Source organism: Ranitomeya imitator, chromosome 6, assembly GCF_032444005.1.
Source record: "Ranitomeya imitator isolate aRanImi1 chromosome 6, aRanImi1.pri, whole genome shotgun sequence".
Lineage (NCBI taxonomy): Eukaryota > Metazoa > Chordata > Amphibia > Anura > Dendrobatidae > Ranitomeya > Ranitomeya imitator.
In genome coordinates this window covers 441,658,482-441,681,551 of record NC_091287.1, presented here as the reverse complement: position 1 = coordinate 441,681,551, position 23,070 = coordinate 441,658,482, and the positions used below count along the sequence as shown (strand labels likewise).

Genomic DNA, 23,070 nt, shown 5'->3' with positions numbered 1-23,070 from the left:
GTTATGATGTGAATTAGTATGTGCTACCAGACCGTTCACTGTGATTGAACCACCGGGCATTTAGGGTTTCAGTTGTGTCTGCCAATGGCAGATACGGTTATTGCAAGTCAGCAACCCATGTTAAAATTATTTGCAGATGACAAAAATTGGCACAAAAATGGCAAAGTCTTCAGCAGAGATAAGGGAGGTTGGCGAGGGCAGTGGAGAGTGCAGAAGGGAGTTAAAAGTTTTGATTAACTGTTTGGGGTTGTATGCTAAGGAAGGTAAGGTTGTGAAGTAAGCGTGCTTAGCAGGCTGATTTGAATGTGAGTGTTTCTCGTTTGAATGCAGTGAAGTCATCCTGCGAATGTGTTTTCTTCCAATGCCGCTCCGCAACCCTGGACACCTGCCAAAGCTTTTTAGTGAACCTATTGTGCCAGGGTTGTCTGTTGATTCTTGGCACTGTAGAAAGTATTGGCAGTGTCTGTGTCGTGGTGTGAAGATATGGATGTCAGTGGTAGAATAGAGTCGGAGAGTGCGTGAGTATCTAGATGTGCAAAGTTTCTGTGGGGGTGTGCTAGTTGCTGGACATGGGAGGGAGGTGAGGAGGACAGTGATGAGAACATGAGTAGATGGTGGTCAGAAAGGAGGAGAGGGGAGGTTGTGAGGTTAGATAGGGAGCAGAGTCGGGTCACCTCTACCCTCCCTCGGGTGAAGGGAGGGTAGAGGTGAGATAAGTTTGCAGGTGCAGTTGGTAGAAAGGAGAATACCAACTCCTCCACCATGTCTGTTGCCAGGGCGAGAAGTGTGGGTGAAGTGGAAGCCGTCATAACACAACGCAGCAGGGGAGGCAGTGTCCGAGGATGTTAACCATGTTTCTGTGAGGCCCAGGAAGGAAAAATTGTGAGACCAATCACAGTGCAGCTTTCATTTCACAAACTGATCTGGTAAACTGAAAGCTGCTCTGTGATTGGTTGCCGTGGATATCAAAGACAGTTCTCTCTTTGCACACTTTTGATAAATCTGCCCCAATGTTCCTTCTTTTCTAATGACTTTTTGCAGAATTTAAAATGCTGTATAAGTTTAAAGGGAACCTCTTGTGAAAAAATGCTATTAACCTGCTGATATGGGGTTAATCTATAGGTTAATAGCGTTCTGAAGTTGTGCGTCTGTCGCAGTTGAAGCCAGGAGGACATTAACTTTATTCCACTTGGTAGCCTAAGACTTTCAGTCATAGAGGCGCGGCCAGCGAGTCTTCAGTTACCACTCAGTGCATAGTGATCGGCTACTGTAACCATGCATCGGCACTGACTGACAGCCGGCTCAGCAGTGCATCAGAACAAAGTGGGATGCAGCCCGTGCCAGGGCACCATTACAGCCGCTGCTCATTATATACTGAGCGGTGACTGAAGCTGCGCCTCTATGACTGAAAGCCTGAGGCTGCTCGGAGGAATAACGCTCATTTCCTCCCAGCAGCGAGCCTTTCAGTTTGGTGGCTGCACAGCTTCAGAACTCTATTAATCTGCAGATTAAACCCAGAGGTTCCCTTTAAATGGAAATTTTCATGTGAAAAAATTCTATTAACCTACAGAAATGGTGTTAATTGCATTCTGACCCTGCCCGGTGCCGGCACTTAAACCTTCACTCCCGGGATTAAACAAACTTTATTCCTCTCTATAGCTTTTGGGTTTCAGTCATGAAGGCGTCACCGGTGCAGGTTCGGTCACTGCTCTGTGCATGGAGAGTGGTGGCTATAGCAGTGTCCCCGCACTTACTGTCATCCGCCTGAGCCAGCGGTCACAGCCACCACTCTCTATACACAAAGCGGTAGGTGAAAACGCGCCGACACGGCTCCGTGCCACAAACCCAAAGGCAGTGGGGGAAAGTGAAGTTAATTTCCTCCCAGCAGTGGCGGTGTAAGTGTCAGCTCTGGGCAGGTTCAGATTGCTATGAACCTGCAGATTAACAGCATTTTTTTTCACATAACATGACATCTGGAGCAATTCACATTTGATCTGAATCTGATTGCTTTGTTCTGACATCAGGTATTATGTACCTGCCTGTCAGTAGAGATTCTCCGTTGACATGAATTGTACAGATATTAGTTGCTGGTCCTCATAGATAATTAGTGACTCAGAATCAATTGGAGTTAGGTATGATTGCTTTAGTCCTGTGTACTTACAGTGGCAGCGAGGAGCATACTTAAAAGCCCATGAAAACGTTCAGATCTTTACTGATTGAGAATTAGAAATCATTGGGGAGAAGTGTGAAGGTCTGAACTCTGTAATTACCAAGTGACATAGCCTGGAAATAAAGGTGTTTCGACTGTGCGATGACATGACGGGTGGCACAGGCTGATTACTTAGTGGACTCGGCGGTCCTTCCCTGGATACATTAATAATACAGAACAGTAATGAAAATGACAAACTTTCCGGAACAAAACATTTCCATTATCACCTGTAGTCATTCTCATTTAAGCAACAGAAAAGAATATGCTATTTGGAGACTAACAATGCAATCATGTTGTGCTGCAGTGAAACAGCACTGGAATGAATAAACGGTACTTATAGTTTAATTTCTAACCACACACTTTACCAACAAGTCAGCCTTTTACTGGTTTGCTACACTTTGCATTTTATGTTAGAAATCATCTGCTGGTGAAGATAAGAAACTTTGTTACAGTATATATCTTATTAGAAAAAATACTTCTATCCCACTTATTACACTTCTCTCCTGCACTGATCGTGCACTCTAAATAATTGCTCAAATCTGTCTACAGATCTGTCTTCAGTGAGGGATAAAATAACAAGGGCTACACATAGGGGGTGAAGCTGGAGGGAGAAAGAGCCAGAGTACACAAGAAGAAATTGATGGAGCTTTATTGACTAGAGCCTACAAAAGAAAAATCGCTAATTAATGCAAGTCATAGAAGGGCCTCAAATCGTATCATTCCTCATATTCACACATGACAGTTGATTCTGAAAAATTGCCAGAAAGTGCAATTACACCTGAAAGAGGACCTCTCACCAAATTTTTCATCTTGAACTGGACACACAATATAATAAAACTTTTTATTAGTGATGAGCGAGTGTACTCGTTGCTCGGGTTTTCCCCAGCACGCTCGGGTGACCTCCGAGTATTTGTTGTTGCTCGGAGATATAGTTTTCATCACCTCAGTTGCATGATTTACGGCTTCCAGATAAGCTGAATACATGTGGGAATTCCCTAACAAACAGGCATTCCTCACATCTGGCAGCCATAAATCATGCAGCTGAGGTGATGAAAACTATATCTCCGAGCAAGAACAAATACTTGGAGATCACCCGAGCAACAAGTACACTCGCTCATCACTACTTTTTATTTATTTATTTTTTTACAATTTCTCTTTTCCGTTACAGAGATATCAGCAAGCAGAGTATTTGGCACCTAATGTATTGACTTTCGTTAGGTCCAAGTGGGTGTTCAGATAACAACTCATACAGGGAGTGGATGAAAAATGCAGAAGTGGTGACGTGTTCCTATTATACTTTTCCTCTTTCTCGTCCACTACTGGTTTTGGTTTACAAATACTGATGTCTAAGGGGTATCGTTTCTCTTTATGGAGAGTGACATACCATCTCTGGCTTGTCAAGGTAAGGAGGCTTATTCGCCATGCAATGCTCCTCTGGGAAATATAATATGCAAATTGCCTCTTCTGAGAAAAAGAGGACTTAAACTCTATAGCGCCACCTGTTGGAAGTAGCGATCCTACAAGTCACAATCAACCCTTTAACGAGTCGTGCAATATGACTTAGGATAAAAGCCAAATCAATATCTCAATTCGCAGACACGGTGTTTCGGGCTGTTGGCCCTCGTCAGTGCGAAGCATGAGAACTGATTTGGCTAGGTGAGAGTCCAACAGGTGGCACTATAGAGTTTAAGTCCTCTTTTTCTCAGAAGAGGCAATTTGCATATTATATTTCCCAGAGGAGCATTGCATGGCGAATAAGCCTCCTTACCTTGACAAGCCAGAGATGGTATGTCACTCTCCATAAGGCTGCCGTCACACTAGCAGTATTTGGTCAGTATTTTACATCAGTATTTGTAGCCAAAACCAGGAGTGGGTGATAAATACAGAAGTGGTGCATATGTTTCTATTATACTTTTCCTCTATTTGTTCCACTCCTGGTTTTGGCTACAAATACTGATGTAAAATACTGACCAAATACTGCTAGTGTGACGGCAGCCTAAGGAGAAACGTTGCCCCTTAGACCCCAGTCCAGAGCCTCTCACCTAGCCAAATCAGTTCTCATGCTTCGCACTGAAGAGGGCCAACAGCCCGAAACACCGTGTCTGCGAATTGAGATACTGATTTTGCTTTTATCCTAAGTCATATTGCACGACTCGTTAAAGGGTTGATTGTGACTTGTAGGATCGCTACTTCCAACAGGTGGCACTATAAAGTTTAAGTCCTCTTTTTCTCAGAAGAGGCAATTTGCATAAAATACTGATGTAACATTCTGACCAAATGCTGAACATGTGAACGTGGCCTTAAAGAGATTTTCTGGCCACTGAATTTTATTGTTGGGCAGACACATATTAATTTAAAATAATAAATGAAATCATACTCACTCTCAATTATCACTTGAGTACACGTTTTACTGAAGCAGCTTCACCTGGCAAAACTCGGTGGCTGCGGCGACATCTAAAAGAGGCCATGTACACGTCATCTTAGCTATGCAGATGTTCAGAGCCCTCCTACCCCAATCCTCATAATTAATTGAATAGTAGAACAATTGTCTTCAAATGCATGCAAATGTTTGCACTTGTAAAACATTGATAGGAAATTGGTTTTGCTCCTACGAAGCCTTTTTTTGAGGACACTTTCCTTTATATAAGCCATTGAACTGCTTTTATTTCATGAGGAAACTAATTTTATATATTAACTTTTTGGCTTTGTTTATACACCCCAGGCCGCATGCGAGGATCTATACTTACTCTCCAGAAGTTAGTACAGCTGTACCCTGAAGATACATCACTCAAGAATGAGCTTGGTGTCGGCTACCTTCTGCTAGGAGATAATGAGAAAGCCAAAGAAGTGTATGAAGAGGTAAATCGAGTACATTAAACCTACTTTTGCAAGTGTTTTCCTCTATTTGCTTTTATATGTTTAGAATTTTGATATAGATTTTTCATAAAGAGAGTTGAGTAAAAAGATTTACAGGACTCTAGTCCAGGAGCCACAGTGGTAATCTTTGGCTGCCTAACCAGAGCGTGCAGACCTCCTACTCCCTGAGGCATCCTTGGCACCTCTTCTGATTAGCAGGTAATTTTGTCTTCAGTACTCTGCAACGCTAGGAACACATGACATCCACGGCCTACTAATCAGGACAGGCACCAGGGATGTTGGAGTTAGGAGGAGCTTTGCAGGGCTATGGTCCAGTGTTGAAGTTCTACAACCTTTATTTCCAATTTCAGAATTCCAAAATTTGTATTGTAACATAGTAACATAGTTAGTAAGGCCGAAGAAAGACTTGTGTCCATCCAGTTCAGCCTGTATTCCATCAGAATAAATCCCGAGATCTACGCCTTTCTAAAGAACCTAATAACTGTAAGATACAATATTGTTATGCTCCATGAACACATCCAGGCCTCTCTTGAACCCCACGACTGAGCTCGCCATCACCACCTCCTCAGGCAAGGAATTCCAGATTCTCACTGCCCTGACAGTAAAGAATCCTCTTCTATGTTGGTGGAAAAACCTTCTCTCCTCCAGACGCAGAGAATCCCCCCTTGTGACCGTCACCTTCCTTGGTATAAACAGATCCTCAGAGAGATATTTGTATTGTCCCCTTATATACTTATACATGGTTATTAGATCGTCCCTCAGTCATCTATTTTCTAGACTAAATAATCCTAATTTTGCTAATCTCTCTTGGTCTTGTAGTTCCCCCATCCCATTTATTAATTTTGTTGCCCTCCTTTGTACTCGCTGTAGTTCCAATATGTCCTTCCTGAGCACTGCTGCCCAAAACTGTACACAGTACTCCATGTGCGGTCTAACCTGGTATTTGTACAGAGGCAGTATAATGCTCTCATCATGTGTATCCAGACCTCTTTTAATGCAGAGTATATCTTTACTCTGATTTTTAGATTAACCATTTACACTATGCGCAGCAAGAGTTTTAAAGCTATAACCCTGATGGCTTGATGTTAGAATAGTCTATCCATATATGAGTTTTGGGCTCCACACTTTTTTACCTCCAGTAACTTGTATAAAGAGCAATTTGGGTTTTTTTGAGAGTGTTACCCAACAGTCTCATCCATGTGGCTGTGTCCAATCAGGGTGCTCTTCACTCTAGGAAGCACCATGCTCCATGTTCTGCTATTGACAGATTTCTGTCTTTGGTATCTGTTTATCTGCATCAGAGCTCTATCACCTACCGTATTTTCTGGTGTATAAGTGACTGGGCATATAAGACGACCCCCAACTTTTCCATATAAAATATGGAATTTGGGATATACCCGCCGTATAAGACGGGGGTCATCTTATACGCCCAGTCATCTTATACGGCGTGTGCGGTGCGTATGGTTCACTGGGTCTGGAGGAGTGGAGACTCTCTTTCAGGCCCTGAGATCCATATTCATGTAAAAAATAAAGAATAAAAATAAAAAATATGGATATGCTCCCCCTCTGACGGCCCCTGGCTCCTAAGAATGCATTGAGTGTAGGACCTGCGATGACGTCGCGATCGCGTGACCGCAACGTCATCGCAGGTCCTACGCTCAATGCATTCTTAGGAACGGAGGCTGCCGCTTGCAACGCTGAGAGCCAGGGGCCGTCAGAGGGGTGAGTATATCCATATTTTTTATTTTTATTCTTTATTTTTTACATGAATATGGATCCCAGGGCCTGAAGGAGAGTCTCCTCTCCTTCAGACCCTGGGAACCATCCAGGATCGCTCCCTGCACACGCCGTACCCGGCGTATAAGACGACCCCCGACTTTTGAGATGATTTCCAGGGGTTAAAAAGTCGTCTTATACGCCGGAAAATATGGTATATTTTTCCTGTCAGAATGAAAAATACGACAACAAAACCAAATAAAACCAACATATCTCAATGGGATCCATTGAATGCTGGTGTTCCACATTACCCAAAGGATCCAGCTATTGCGACCTCATCTAAGATGGCTTCTTTTGAAAGGTTTTTTTTTTTCTTATTCAGGTATACTAAGGGGAAAGTCTTCTTTTCTTGTTTAAGGTTTTATCATTGGAACCTACTAATGGTTTTGCCAAAGTACATTACGGATTTATCCTCAAAGCAGAAAATAAAATTGTTGAAAGCATTCCTTATTTAAAGGTAAGGAGCAAATTGCTTTTAAAAAGTTTATTTCACACATCTTAGCATATTTAGTCATGCCTCTTTGTAATTTAATTTATTCACTACACACATTGGATGCCACCAGCTTCCTTTTTAACCAACAGCAACTTTCGTGCCGATTGTCAACACGCAAAGAAATACTGACTTTACAGAGCTCTAGAGTATTGATGAAGATCCTAGTATTTTGGTGGACATTCATGATTGTATTTGCATCTATTTTTCATACATACTACTCCAGAATAATGTCTACTGTGTTTTGTAACATATTTATTAGTCATTTGGGCTACAATTTAGAGCCATTTGAATCATGCGTGTTAGTTTTCCCCAAAAAAAATAAGTGGACATGGCTTTCTGTTTGGCTATTACAGTGGGGCAAAAAAGTATTTAGTCAGTCAGCAATAGTGCAAGTTCCACCACTTAAAAAGATGAAAGGCGTCTGTAATTTACATCATAGGTAGACCTCAACTATGGGAGACAAACTGAGAAAAAAAAATCCAGAAAATCACATTGTCTGTTTTTTTATCATTTTTTTTGCATATTATGATGGAAAGTAAGTATTTGGTCAGAAACAAACAATCAAGATTTCTGCCTCTCACAGACCTGTAACTTCTTCTTTAAGAGTCTCCTCTTTCCTCCACTCATTACCTGTAGTAATGGCACCTGTTTAAACTTGTTATCAGTATAAAAAGACACCTGTGCACACCCTCAAACAGTCTGACTCCAAACTCCACTATGGTGAAGACCAAAGAGCTGTCAAAGGACACCAGAAACAAAATTGTAGCCCTGCACCAGGCTGGGAAGACTGAATCTGCAATAGCCAACCAGCTTGGAGTGAAGACATCAACAGTGGGAGCAATAATTAGAAAATGGAAGACATACAAGACCACTGATAATCTCCCTCGATCTGGGGCTCCACGCAAAATCCCAGAATGATCACAAGAACGGTGAGCAAAAATCCCAGAACCACGCGGGGGGACCTAGTGAATGAACTGCAGAGAGCTGGGACCAATGTAACAAGGCCTAACATAAGTAACACAGTACGCCACCATGGACTCAGATCCTGCAGTGCCAGACGTGTCCCACTGCTTAAGCCAGTACATGTCCGGGCCCGTCTGAAGTTTGCTAGAGAGCATTTGGATGATCCAGAGGAGTTTTGGGAGAATGTCCTATGGTCTGATGAAACCAAACTGGAACTGTTTGGTAGAAACACAACTTGTCGTGTTTGGAGGAAAAAGAATACTGAGTTGCATCCATCAAACACCATACCTACTGTAAAGCATGGTGGTGAAAACATCATGCTTTGGGGCTGTTTCTCTGCAAAGGGGCCAGGACGACTGATCCGGGTACATGAAAGAATGAATGGGGCCATGTATCGTGAGATTTTGAGTGCAAACCTCCTTCCATCAGCAAGGGCATTGAAGATGAAACGTGGCTGAGTCTTTCAACATGACAATGATCCAAAGCACACCGCCAGGGCAACGAAGGAGTGGCTTCGTAAGAAGCATTTCAAGGTCCTGGAGTTGCCTAGCCAGTCTCCAGATCTCAACCCGATAGAAAACTTTTGGAGGGAGTTGAAAGTCCGTGTTGCCAAGCGAAAAGCCAAAAACATCACTGCTCTAGAGGAGATCTGCATGGAGGAATGGGCCAACATACCAACAACAGTGTGTGGCAACCTTGTGAAGACTTACAGAAAACGTTTGACCTCTGTCATTGCCAACAAAGGATATATTACAAAGTATTGAGATTAAAATTTTGTTTCTGACCAAATACTTATTTTCCACCATAATATGCAAATAAAATGTTAAAAAAACAGACAATGTGATTTTCTGGATTTTTTTTTTCTCAGTTTGTCTCCCATAGTTGAGGTCTACTTATGATGTAAATTACAGACGCCTCTCATCTTTTTAAGTGGTGGAACTTGCACTATTGCTGACTGACTAAATACTTTTTTGCCCCACTGTATATAGAAACGTATTAAATGTAAAACCTTTTTAAAAGTCTAGAAACAATTTGAAAATTAGAAAAAAGTAAAATCTTTACTTTGCACAGGCCATGATTTAGAAAAAGTGATGAAGTTTTCACCAGTGTGAAAGTTGATCTTGTGTCAAAAATGAAGAAATGTGTCTCAATATTTGTCTATGAAGTAGACAAGCTTTACCTTCGAAATTGGATAAAATGGTTCAGTTTTAAAAAAAATGTTGGCCAAGGTTTTAGTATCCTGGCTAGGTACAGACCCAAGAATGTACGGTATATTGAATTTTATTGTTTGCTTCCAATAGTTTTTTTTTTTTAAACAAATACTGAAGTTTGGTTAACAACTAATCTTGAACAACACAGCAACCAATTATTGACGTGATAAAGTTAAGCAACCAGAAAATAATTTTTCTTAAGTTGGTGAAAAAGCTCACATTGGGTCACATTAAAAAAAGAGTACCGTATTTTTCTGACCATAAGACGCACTTTTTTTCCTCCAAATTTGGGAGGAAAGTGTGGGTGCGTCTTATGGTACGGATGTAGCATGTGGGGAGGGGGGCAGCAGTGAGTGGGATTGCACTGTTATCCCACTTCAGGATGTCCCTGCTACCCAGAATCAGTGCTGGGGAAAGCATGTGGTCCCGATGATTAAGTGCAGTGAATATTCATTAGCTACTCCCCGCCCACCTATCAGCTGAGAGGTGAGCTGGGAGAGGCAAATGAATACTGCACTTAAGCAGGGACACACATGGCTTCCCCAGCGCTGATTCCTGCAGCAGCTGGGGAGATCCGTGTGTCCAGGAGAGAGGAGGCAGCAGCAGCAGGGTCCAGGGAGAGGAGATCAGTGCTGGAGCTGAGTGCTGTGCAGGAGGACCTGTGATGATGTCAGAAGTGGGCGGGCTGGAGCATCACATGGCAGTACAGAGCCCTCCCTCTTCTTGACATCATCACAGGTCCTTCAGACTCCAACACTAGAATCTGCTGGCTTCCATTACCTGTGCTGTGGAAAAGCAACAAGAGGGAGGGCTCTGTGTGCAGTCATGGGATGCTTTTATCTCACCACAGTGTGGCTGGCTGCCACAATTAAGAGGTTAGTCTTTCCAAAACACAATAAAGCACTCTGCCACTTCTTTAGTGAACTATAACTCCCAGCATGTCATAGGATTTGCAGGACATGCTGGGAGTTATAGTTCTCCCATTGGATTTTAAAGAAGCACTCCAGTGTTATTTTGCAGTGCTGGAGTGGTGCTTTAAATATAAGCCCTGTGCCCCCATTCTTATACTCACCCTCCAGCATCTTCATATAGTACTGTACAGACACCACACTGGTCCCGCAGTTTCCCACATAATAACATACTATTATATGTGGTGTTATTATATATAATAGTATGTTATTAAATATTTTACCACATTTTTTTGCTTCTAATATTTTTTTTCCCTATTTTCCACCTCTAAAACCTGGGTGCGCCTTATAGTCCGGTGCGTCTTATAGTCCGAAAAATACGGTAATTAAAGCAATGAAATAGAATTCTACAACTGATCAAACAAGATGAACTATTATAAATGGATATTCCAGTTAATCCAGGATAGGTGTTAGCTACTAGTTCACCAGAACGGGGACTCCATTCGAGTGGAGCTGTGGTCGAGCATGTGCACTGCTGCTCCATTCAATTTCATGGGACTGCTGCAGATAGACTATTGCTGTAGTTGGTTATTTCTGGCATCCCCATAGAGATTGAATGGAGCTATATTCACAATGGCTATTAAAGGGAATCTGTCAGCATAAAATGACTGTTCAAACCATGCACAGGCTTTCAATGCGCTCTTGGTGTGTCAAAACCATAAAATACGGACAAATGGATGGCACAGAGATGAAAATCGAGTTTTCTGTGTGACAATTTGACAATTTTTTCATACGCTCATATGACCCTGACATAAATTTGGCAATTCTATATAGGTTATCCTGTTCTTCTTCTTCTTGGTGATTCAGAGCGCACAGGTACAGGGACCTTACAACAGGGTAATAGGAAACTCACTGATACCAACGTTGCTAAGGCACCTCTTTTGGGGAAGGTGCCTTAAATACCTAATGTCTCCCAGCCATTGGCTGGGGACATTTTCAGAAGTTCACACATGGCCCCTTTAAGAAGCAGCCCTTTTAAGAATCAGGGAGAGCACGCCCTAAGCATTCTCCTAGGAAGTTTGCGTGCCTTTTCGCAGGCCCTGGGTGGAGACAGAGATGGCGGGGACCGGAGCACCATGGACAGGTGAGTGAGCTTGCCAGCATCAATGTTGAGAGTAGTCAGGGGACTCACTCAGGGGAGCTGGTGCTGTCCTAACATTAGTCTGTGTGCTGTTGTTTCAATACAATGAGTGTTTTATTAGCAAGAGATTATCACTGCCAGACTAGCTCCCTCGTGCATCCTGATCCAGCTGTGCCCCCAGCACTAATAAGTAGCTTACTGTCAATAGACAATGTACACAGAGAGCTGCTTATCAGGAGTGTGGGCAGGGTCAGCTTTCTGAGCTTTGCTACATGCTACATCTAAAAACTCTGATTGCATAAGTGCCGCACCCAGTAATCTAAGTGGTACATTGCTAGAATCAGGGTCTCTTTTCCTACATTATACTGCTCTCAGATGAGGCAGCAAAAACCTGCTGACAGATTCCCTTAAACCAGTGTATCATGCTGTGCTTATTTTTCGATCATGTTACTGCGCTTCTTACTAGTTTCAGAGTGGATGTTCCTCAGTGTAAGTTCACAATGATCTATATTTCAGGAGGGCCTGTTGTCTGGTGAGCCTGGCACCGATGATGGCCGCTTTTACTTTCACTTGGGGGATGCTCTGCAACGAGCTGGAGACAAAGAGGTATGGAGTTCATTAAAACGTGGGGAACACCTGTCAACATGAAGCACTTCTCTGGAGGCAATAATCGGCTACCATCTGCTTACAGTAGAATGTGCGATGCATTTAGTTATGTCACCTTTGCTGCTACAAAGACTAAGGCTGCTGGGAGACAAGGGCAATTTACAATTTTAACAGTTTCAAGCTACAACGCAAGACCAAAAGGATACATTTCATGCAGCTGTGAGCACTTCCGTGTACTGCAACCGTCACGTGAAAATTAAGGTGTAATAAGTCTTCACATAGTTCCAGCCTAAGGCCTTTTTTACACTGCCCTACTGCAGACACCACCTAGTCCTGGTACATGGGTGACATTTAGAGATGAAGCAATATATTCAGTGCAAATTGAATGCGGGTTGCGTTTTATTTTAATTTCACTGGACCCGGCTAATTGGAACAATTTATGATTTTGATTGATGCAAATCTCTAAAATTACCCACCAATGATTTACACAATGTATGACCAGGCAGGTTTCCAATAATTCATTCGTTGCAGTTCTCGCATTACATATTATAGCACTGTGTATCATAGCCTGTAATAAAAGCCAAGGCTGGGAATCCAATGCACCAACCATTTTTGGGTAAATTTTTTAGTGAGAGATCACAGTTCACAGGTTAGCAGCATAAATAGGGAGAAAAGACCCCCAAACTCTGGATATACTGTACAGATAGCATGTGATAAAACATCCGTGAAGAACCATTGCCATACCTTTACCCTTAGCCATGTACAGTCTGGAAAATAAATATTTGATACACTGCCAATTTTGCCAGTTTTTCCACCTACAAAGAGTGGAGAGGTCTGGAATTGTTATCGTAGGTACACTTCACCTGTGAGAGCCAGAATCTTTAAAAAAAAATCAAGAAAATCACATTGTATAATTTTTACATAATTAAGTTTAATTTTATTTCATGAAATAAGTATTTGATAATTAGGACCAGTAATTAGGACAGTTTTGAAATTAAAATTTTGTTTGGACTTCTTTAAATTGCTCCATTCACAAATCTGATGTGTCAAGGACTTGAATGCTGACATAGTCCTACTTGTTTTCTGTTCCTCCCTAAATCTAACATTTCTAGAACTCTGAAGTATTACACTTTTTTATCAGGCATACACTTGGTACGAGGTTGGACACAAGAGGGGCCACTTTGCCTCCGTTTGGCAAAGGTCTCTTTACAATGTGGATGGACTAAAAGCTCAGGCATGGTGGACTGCACGAGAAACTGGATACACGGATTTAGTCAGGGTAAGTCTTAAATGGATATTTTAGTAAAATAAGCGGACATCATGTACAGAATTGATTGTCGTGTTTCTCCTGTTCTTCCATGAGTACCAGGTGTATTCCAATGGTGACGCATTATATATTGCTGGCCCGGTTGTCCAATATCAGCACTTTTTCTGTCCAAGTGTAAAGCAATGGCAAATAGTCATATACATAACGTTGCTGATTTTCCTCTTGTAAAAGCTGCACAACCAGTTTAAGTTTATATAAGGTTATATCATAGAATATTAAAAAAAAGTAAAAGAAAACTCAGGCTTGGAAGTTGTATGTGAGATGGAGGTAGATTAGGAATTAGGGAATTTATGGTGTGACCAGTAGACCAGAAGATGGCTACCTGCCTGCTTCCAAGATGTGCCATATGTTGACTTCTTTTTGAGCATAAGACTTTTATGATTAGATATTGGGGCTCCAGACCTGAATGAAGTTAGATTACTGTCAGTGGAGTGATTGCCTATTGGACTATTCTCAAGTAGGAGGTGATGTATCCTAGGTATTGCGTTACCCCCAAAAGTTGGACAGATGGATTCTTGCACTATGTTATTTATCAAGGAGATGTAAGTTATGGTGAACCCGTCACCTCTCTGGGGTAGCAGACAGTTGTGATTTCAACCGCCCGTCTGTTTCTATTGATTTGCTTAAGTTTGTCCAAAACTACATTTTATTTGATACAACTCACAAATTGAAATCTGACATATATGATATATATATAGGCTCACCCCACGCCTTGCTGATGACCTAAAGTTATTCCTTTATTACTGTGCATAGAGAGAAATCTATCAATCAGTCACACTGTATGGAGGAACCTATGGCTCATGAATGCGCCGGCCTCCTGGCTTGCAGCTCACTACATCAATTAAAACATGTTTGTCCAAAGGATAGAAAATACAGAATATGATTTTTGGCCTCCATTTAGTGAATGGGAGTCTGTAGGAACTTTATGGTATTTTTGTGCCTATACAGCGTAGATAGCTGTTGGCTGATTATTCGGATTGCAGCTATCTCGGCATCCTTTCCCATACACAGGAATGCTCACTCCTACGTTCTTTATGAGAGAGCTGCTGCCAGACATCTCTGGTGGTGGTTTATTTCAGAAAGAACAAAGGTCCAATATCGGACTCGCAAGATCCTTAACTCTCCAAACATCATGCGTCTGGAAATCCCACACAGATCAGACTGTCCTCCTAACCAAACTTGATCAATGGATTCTGCCAAAATTAATCTAATGTGTATGGGGGGCTTTATTTTGTTCTTTTACCAAAAGAGGGCTTCTCTTACCTGTTGGCTTCAAAGACAGATCAGCTACATTGAAATCAATGGAGCTGAGCTGTAATACCACACACTACTGGAGGACAGGCATGGGTGTAACTACAACAGGTGCAGGGGTTGCAATGGCACCTGGACCCAGGAGCCTAGGGGGCCCTAAAAGTCCCTTTGGCCTATAGAAAAAGAATATTGCTATTAAAGATTTAAAATATTTGAGGGCCCCGTTGGAGCTTTCGCATTTGGGCCCATGGGCCACCGAGGACAGGTGTGCCAATATTTTTGAGGAAGAATGAAGCATTGTTTGGCGATGTCTAGAAAATTGCTTTAAGCTTTATTCACACATTGTAATAGTATTTCATCGGTATTTGTATGCCTAAACCAGGACTGTTTCCTAAACACAGAACAGGTGTAAATTTTTCAATTACAGATTTTTACTGCAAAATACACTCCTGGTTTTGGCTCGCAAACACTGATGCAAAATACTGACCAATTACTGACATGTAAATAGGCCCTTTCGGGTGTGTAATTACGGCATCTTGTTCACATAGATTCCAATAAAAAAGCTCATAAAAATGCTAAAATTAATGAACATATGCACAGCTATTTCAAAACAACTTGCTGTGCATATGCTCAGTCTTTTTGAGCTTCTTTTAACCACTACAGTTTTCGAAAGCCGTAAAGGGGCTAACAAAGTGACTGACCCCCATTCTTCATCCGGATATATATATATATATATATATATATATATATATATATATATATATATATATTTATATATACTGGAGATAATCACCAAAGAAAAGATGCAAGAAAAATACGCTTCAGGACAAACGATGCCACCGTGTCCTGGAGCATCTTCCTCCGGCAACACTCAGCGGGTACCATGTCATCTAAAAACGCCACATGCAAATAACCTGAGACTGAGCAACAATACAGGCATGAACTATGGACGTGGGTGGTATAGCAGACTCCTTTTTCCTGTAATCTCATGAAATCTTTGTTGCCCTGCTTATTTGCCTCCTAGAACTTTGTTTACTCATTTTATAGAAGAACTGAACTATTAAGAGTATAATGATTCCCAACGCGATTCATTCATACAAGAAATTGGGACTTTTGTAATCAGAATGCTATTGTTCTGTGTCTCAATAGTTAAGCAGCTGGAGAATAATGTAGTAAGCCATACTTATTACCACATTCTCAGTAGACCCTTAAAATACCAGTAAAATAGACATTTATCACTCTGAAACATTGCCTATGAATAATGAGTATCCTATTATTCACCAGATTGATTAGCAGGAGTTCAATTATTCACAGCGTGATTCTCCTGCGTTATAGTGGGACCGTGCATTTCATACACTGCATTGCGTGTCAGTATACCTGGCTTCTCTTTATAATGAGATTGTGCAAAGGACTCTAACCCCTTTTTTTCCTAGGTGTGAAATAAATCCTTAAGATCCTCAGGAGTTCTTCTAAAATGGCCTTTTCCTTTTCACACCACAGTCATTCGTGGCATTAAGCAGCGTTCTGCATACGAATTTGAGATATCCCTTACTTCTTATCAAAGTGAAAGAACAGACTCAGATCAGACACAAATATACTTTGTATATCAATGCCTTAAGGGAAGCTAGTATTGAAAAGCGAGTTATTGTTTAAATCAGGTTTCTATGTTAAATGTATTTTAAAACATTTTTTGGCAATTTTTTTTAAATATCACAATTTTGCAATTTTCACAGTGATCTTTTGGGTTTTCACTTTCTAACTCCCTCTTTTTTCAAGAAATTCACATGTACATTAGCAGCAGGGAACAGATCTTGATCCCAATTTGTTTTGATGCACCTAATAAGCATACGCAAAGGCCAGTGTGAAGGAGGAAGGAGCAGGGTCAGCTGTGACATGTCTATTGTGCATGATGAATGCTGTGTTACCTGTCGTATTCCTGCCTCTGCAGATAAGGAGCCTGCTGAAAACTCTTCCTGAAAGGGCATAAAGTATTAGTCAAAAAAAGCCGCAGTGGCTAGTGTGAAAGTTGCAAGATTACTAATTTTTATCATATAAATATATATATATATATATATATATATATACACACTGTATATACTCATGTATAAGCCGAGATTTTCAGCACATTTTTTGTATGCTGCCCTTGGCTTATACATGTGTCATGGTCTAGAAAGCCGGCAAGGGAGGGGGAGCGGGGAACCGGTGGCTGTGGCACAGTGACAGCTGCAGCCGCCGGCTTCCAGAAGACATCAGTACTCACCCTCCGTTGCTGCATCTCCGTCCCTGCATCTCTGTCCCGGCAGCTCTTTCTTGTGCTGAGCGGTCACATGGTACCGCTCATTAAGGTAATGTATATGCATGCGACTCCACTCCCATAGGCGTTGAGCGCATATTCATGACCTTAATGAGCGGTACCACGTGACAGCTCAGCACAGGATGAAACTGCCACGCTGGGACAATGGAGATGAAGGGATGTTCAGCGAAGGCGCGAGGACGCAGAGCCATACATACAAGGGGGAGGATGGGGGAGCCCAGCCATGCATACAAGATGGGACGGGGGGAGCCATGCATACAAGGATGAGAGGGAGCCGAGCCATGCATACAAGATGGGATGGGGAAGCCATGCATACAACAGGGGGAGCCACACAGAGCAGGACAGGATGGGGGCATACCGGGTTAGGAATGAGGGGACAATACATACCCGGCTTATGCTCGAGTCAATAAGCTTACCCAGTTTTCTGTGGAAAAATTAGGTGCCTTGGCTTCTGTATATATATATACATATATACATACATACACAGCAGGCAAAATACCGTAAGTATTGAACACATCACTAATTTTCTAAGTAAATATAATTTTTAAGGTTCTATTGACATCAAATTCTCACCAGCTATTTATATATATATATATATATATATATATATATATATATATATATATATATATATATATATATATATATATCCATGAAATTAAATTGTGTATAAACATGAGAAATGACACAGGGAAAAGTATTGAACACGCTTACTGAAATTTAATTAATAATTCATACTAAAGCCTTTGTTAGTGATAACAGCTTCAAGGCGCCTGTGGAGAAACTAGTCGAATGCATTGCTCAGATGAGATTGTGACCCATTCTTCCACACAAACACTCTTCAAATCCTGAAGGTTCCATGGTCTACTTCTATGAACTCTGAGCTTTAGTTTCTTTCATAAATTTCTATTGGCTTCAGGTCAGGTAACTTCTAAAATTAGATGGATAATGAAAAAGGGCAAATAATACAGCAAGGAGATCTATTTTTGCTTCATCCACTACATTAATTGTAGTTCAAAAAATTGGAGTAATATTCAATATGTAAAAGGTTTCAAAAAATCTTTATTAAACAGTTATAAACACATATATTGAAAAAGATCACTATTCATAAACAAAATAAAAAAGGACCAATGACCCTAGTAAAAAGCATTAGTCCAAGGCATAAATTTTAGTACATATGCAGTCATAGTGAAGACATCATGGTAATAGCCAAGGAGCAGGCTGATCACCAAGATACATGTGTACCATGGCAGCAAAACACGAACAGTCAAGAAATCAAGGCAAGTGCAATTTAAATATAACTATGCTGCCATGATACACATAGTAACAGGCACCAACCATCTGAAATGTGCAACAGGGTACTCCCTCAAAGCATCACTAAACTATATTGCAAGTCAGAGACAACTGTCCAATTGTGTGCATTAATGCTTGCTAATGATGAGCGAGTGTACTCATTGCTCGGGTTTTCCCGAGCACGCTTGGGTGGTCTCCGAGTATTTGTAAGTGCTCAGAGATTTAGTTTTCGTTGCCTCAGCTGCATGATTTACAGCTGATAGACAGCTTGAATACATGTGGGTATTTCCTAGCAACCAGGCAACCCCCACATGTACTCAGGCTGGCTAGGTGCCGTATATCATGCAGCTGTGTCAACAAAAACTAAATCTCTGAACAGATACAAATACTTGGAGACCACCCGAGCAACGAGTACACTCGCTCATCACTAATGCTTACCCATTATGTGAGTATAAGTATGCCGAGGAGCCAGGCGCGATCCCGACTCGTGTTTCGCGATAGCTTTATCAAGAAATTCTTACCCTAGGGAGTCTTCTCCACCACTAGCAGTATATTCAGATTGCAATACCTTCCGCCCCATGTAGTCCGAGTCCATCATTCCCTGTAGCTGCACAGGCTGAGTTCACCCAAGGCCCCCGACGTCCATCTTGAGGTTGCCCCAGGCCATGAGACAGATTCACACAGAACGGTATTTTCGGCAATCCACTGCCCTGAGTATTAGGCCTTTGCTGTCCCTAGCAGCCTCTTGACTTAAGCCTGCTACTTCACACAATGTTCTCCACACTCTAACTTGCCCTGTCTTGGACTTGCAGTTTAACCCTTGGAGTGTCACTGAGCAAACCAGCAGCCCCCACCACTGCTACATATGGTCGCAGGAACATATTTTAAATACTTTATTAAAAGTTGTATTTTATTAGTCTAATTTTTGCTATAGCAATGTGTGAACATAGCCTTAGATTATCTATATGCGTCTGGAGACAGCTTGTGTCTACATCTTTGTGGACTTTTTCAAAGTATTTTTTTTCATGAGGTATCATTTCATGTCACGAATAGAGTGAGAATGGAGCGATTCATAGGGGTATGCCTTGCTAATGGTTCCCTTTGAGGTTAAACACGGAATAATTTAGATTCTGCCAGTACTCCTGTGGCCAAATGAATCTGAAAGAAATAATACACGTATCCCTCCCTGCTTTTGGTAAGGAATTTAGAAAAGTTGAGAGCTCAGATATGATAGATGGAGCTCAACCATACATATATTGTCCACTAAAAATGACCATTATTATTCTTTAGTTGCCTTGTAGCCAACACTTCATCAAAGCATTTCCACTGGGAAATAACAAAGTAGAGAGGAGTGAACTGTAAAGTTTTAGTAGAGCGCTGTCTTCACTGATGATTAATTGCAGTTATGAGGCCAAATGTAATCACTTTACCAGTATATTGCATCAAATTTCATGTCACAGTAAATATATACCGCACATAGGACAGTTTTTGTCAGACATCAATCATAAGTATAGTCCACTACTCTCACGTCTAGGGATATTGATGCTTCTTCCTTTTCCAGTGTTTTAACCATTATTTTTAGCATCAATTTAGCATCTGAAACTGTTTTCTGAGACTGCTCATGGTTAGGATAGGGTGTCAATAACTAAGTGGTGGGATTCTGACTACCTGCACCCCTCAAGAGAATCGGTATGAATTGTAAAACCAAATCTGATTAGTATTTACTTGGATCTGTGCGGGGTAAATAATGATAGGGGCATGGTGCCCTCCGGTACTCCGCAACCCTTCACTCAGCTGATTATAGGGGAGCTGGGAGTCCATTCACAACATCCCTTATTAAAGGTCAATCCTAAGGATATCAATATCAAAACACATCAATATCAATATCCTAAAAGTGTTAAGTCATTAATCATATATCATGAGTAGGGAAGTGGAATTTATAATTCAGTGGCATCACTGCTACCTTGTTGTCAATGCTTTCTATACTATTGTCTTTGTATACTGTAAATTCTGATCCTCTCGTACCCCCTGGATTCAATTTGATTCATGATAATTTAAGCACTGAAATAAAAAAAAAGCTACATTGACAGGATTGTGATAGACGACTAAAAAAACCTCTAGAGAGAAGAGATAACTTCCCGTGTTGACACAAAAAAAGTGCCAGAATATATGACCTATAAAAGTGATCCTGTCAGATCAAAAAAGGGCAAAAGAAACATATGTATGCCTCTACTTAATATAACAAATGACAGGATCAAAAACAAGGGTAACAGTAGTAAAAAATATAATACTTTATTGATATTAGAAAATAGTCAATTTAACACTGACCAAACAAGTGAGATTTTTAAACGGACAACAAAGAAAAAAAGGGGAAACAGTCAGGGACAAAAACGGCATTCGTCTGAAAAACCAAGGTGGGGCCAATACAGAACAATCCAAAAAATGTGTATATAATAAAGTTTTCAGTTGCAAACAATATATAGGACACCCAGTCCTTGAAAGGTTATTATCATGACATCACAATGCAGTTATGCATATATCGTTAGACTTCTATCTAGTACCATATAACACCATGTGGCAGCATTTAGTATAACAATCAGTTTGTGTATAAAAAGTCAATTTGTATATAACAAGAACCTCTTCATAGTGAAGACGGTCAATATGACATTAATGACTTAAACTAGAAAAGAAAAGTACCTGAAGTCATGTTTGAAGTATAAAGAGCAGAGGAAAATGCCTCAGTACCCTGCTGAGCTGCACCTCAACGCGCTTTTTGTCCGACAAGGCTTCGTCAAGTCCTGACAACTTTATTATATACACATTTTTTGGATTGTTCTGTATTGGCCCCTACTTGGTTTTTCAGAGGAATGCCGTTTTTGTCCTCGACTGTTTCCCCTTTTTTTCTTTGTTGTCCGTTTTAAAATCTCACTTATTTGGTCAGTGTTAAATTGACTATTTTCTAATATCAATAAAGTATTATATTTTTACTACTATTACCCTTGTTTTTGATCCTGTCATTTTGTGACGGAGCCACATTTTTGAAATCTGACCAGTGTCACTCTATGTGGTAATAACTCTGGAACGCTTCAACAAATCCCAGTGATTTTGAGATTCTTTTTTTTCGTGACACATTATACTTTATGATAATGGTAAATTTAGGTCGACATATTTTGTGTTCATTTAAAAAAAATATCAGAAATTTGAGAAAAAATTTAAAAATTTAGCAATTTTCAAACTTTGAATGATTATCCCTTTAATTCAGATACTCATGCCACAGAAAAACATTAATAAATAACATTTCACTCATGTCTGCTTTACATCAGCACCATTTGTAAAATGTTATTTTATTTTGTTAGCATTTTAAGAGGTTTACATACAGTCATGGCCAAAAGTATTGACACCCCTGCAATTCTGTCAGATAATACTCATTTTCTTTCTGAAAATGATTGCAAACACAAATTCTTTGGTATTATTATCTTCATTTAATTTGTCTTAAATAAAAAAAACACAAAAGAGAATGAAGCAAAAAGCAAAACATTGATCATTTCTCACAACTCCAAAAATGGGCCAGACAAAAGTATTGGCACCCTCAGCATAGTACTTGGTTGCACAACCTTTAGCCAAAATAACTGCAACCAACCGCTTCCGGTAACCATCAATGAGTTTCTTACAATGCTCTGCTGGAATTTTAGACCATTCTTTTTTGGCAAACTGCTCCAGGTCCCTGATATTTGAAGGGTGCCTTCTCCAAACTGCCATTTTTAGATCTCTCCACAGGTGTTCTATAGGATTCAGGTCTGGACTCATTGCTGGCCAACTTAGAAGTCTCCAGTGCTTTCTCTCAAACCATTTTCTAGTGCTTTTTGAAGTGTATTTTGGGTCATTGTCCTGCTGGAAGACCCATGACCTCTGAGGGAGACCCAGCTTTCGCACACTGGGCCCTACATTATGCTGCAAAATTTGTTGGTAGTCTTCAGACTTCATAATGCCATGCACACGGTCAAGCAGTCCTGTGCCAGAGGCAGCAAAGCAACCCCAAAACATCAGGGAACCTCCGCCATGTTTGACTGTAGGGACCGTGTTCTTTTCTTTGAATGCCTGTTTTTTTCTCCTGTAAACTCTATGTTGATGCCTTTGCTCAAAAAGCTCTACTTTTGTCTCATCTGACCAAAGAGCATTCTTCCAAAACGTTTTAGGCTTTTTCAGGTAAGTTTTGGCAAACTCCAGCCTGGCTTTTTTTATGTCTCGGGGTAAGAATTGGGGTCTTCCTGGGTCTCCTACCATACAGTCCCTTTTCATTCAGATGCTGATGGATAGTACGGGTTGAGACTGTTGTACCCTCGGACTGCAGGGCAGCTTGAACTTGTTTGGATGTTAGTCGAGGTTCTTTATCCAACATCCGCACAATCTTGCGTTGAAATCTCTTGTCAATTTTTCTTTTCCGTCCACATCTAGGGAGGTTAGCCACAATGCCATGGGCTTTAAACTTCTTGATGACACTGCGCACGGTAGACACAGGAACATTCAGGTCTTTAGAGATGGACTTGTAGCCTTGAAATTGCTCATGCTTCCTCACAATTTGGTTTCTCAAGTCCTCAGACAGTTCTTTGGTCTTCTTTCTTTTCTCCATGCTCAATGTGGTACACACAAGGACACAGGACAGAGGTTGAGTCAACTTTAATCCATGTCAACTGGCTGCAA

At 41.0% G+C, this 23,070-nt stretch overlaps 1 protein-coding gene across 5 annotated transcripts in view; it reads left to right on the top strand.

Annotated features, from left to right (window-relative positions):
- The window catches only part of ASPH (aspartate beta-hydroxylase), a 223,983-nt gene that overhangs the window by 174,250 nt on the left and 26,663 nt on the right, over positions 1-23,070 (top strand). For all 5 annotated transcript variants that reach the window (XM_069731394.1, XM_069731396.1, XM_069731393.1 and 2 more), the window contains 4 exons: positions 4,932-5,068; positions 7,221-7,319; positions 12,095-12,184; positions 13,326-13,463. In XM_069731394.1, the coding sequence (XP_069587495.1) occupies positions 4,932-5,068; positions 7,221-7,319; positions 12,095-12,184; positions 13,326-13,463 (464 nt within the window). The remainder of the gene's footprint in view (positions 1-4,931; positions 5,069-7,220; positions 7,320-12,094; positions 12,185-13,325; positions 13,464-23,070) is intronic.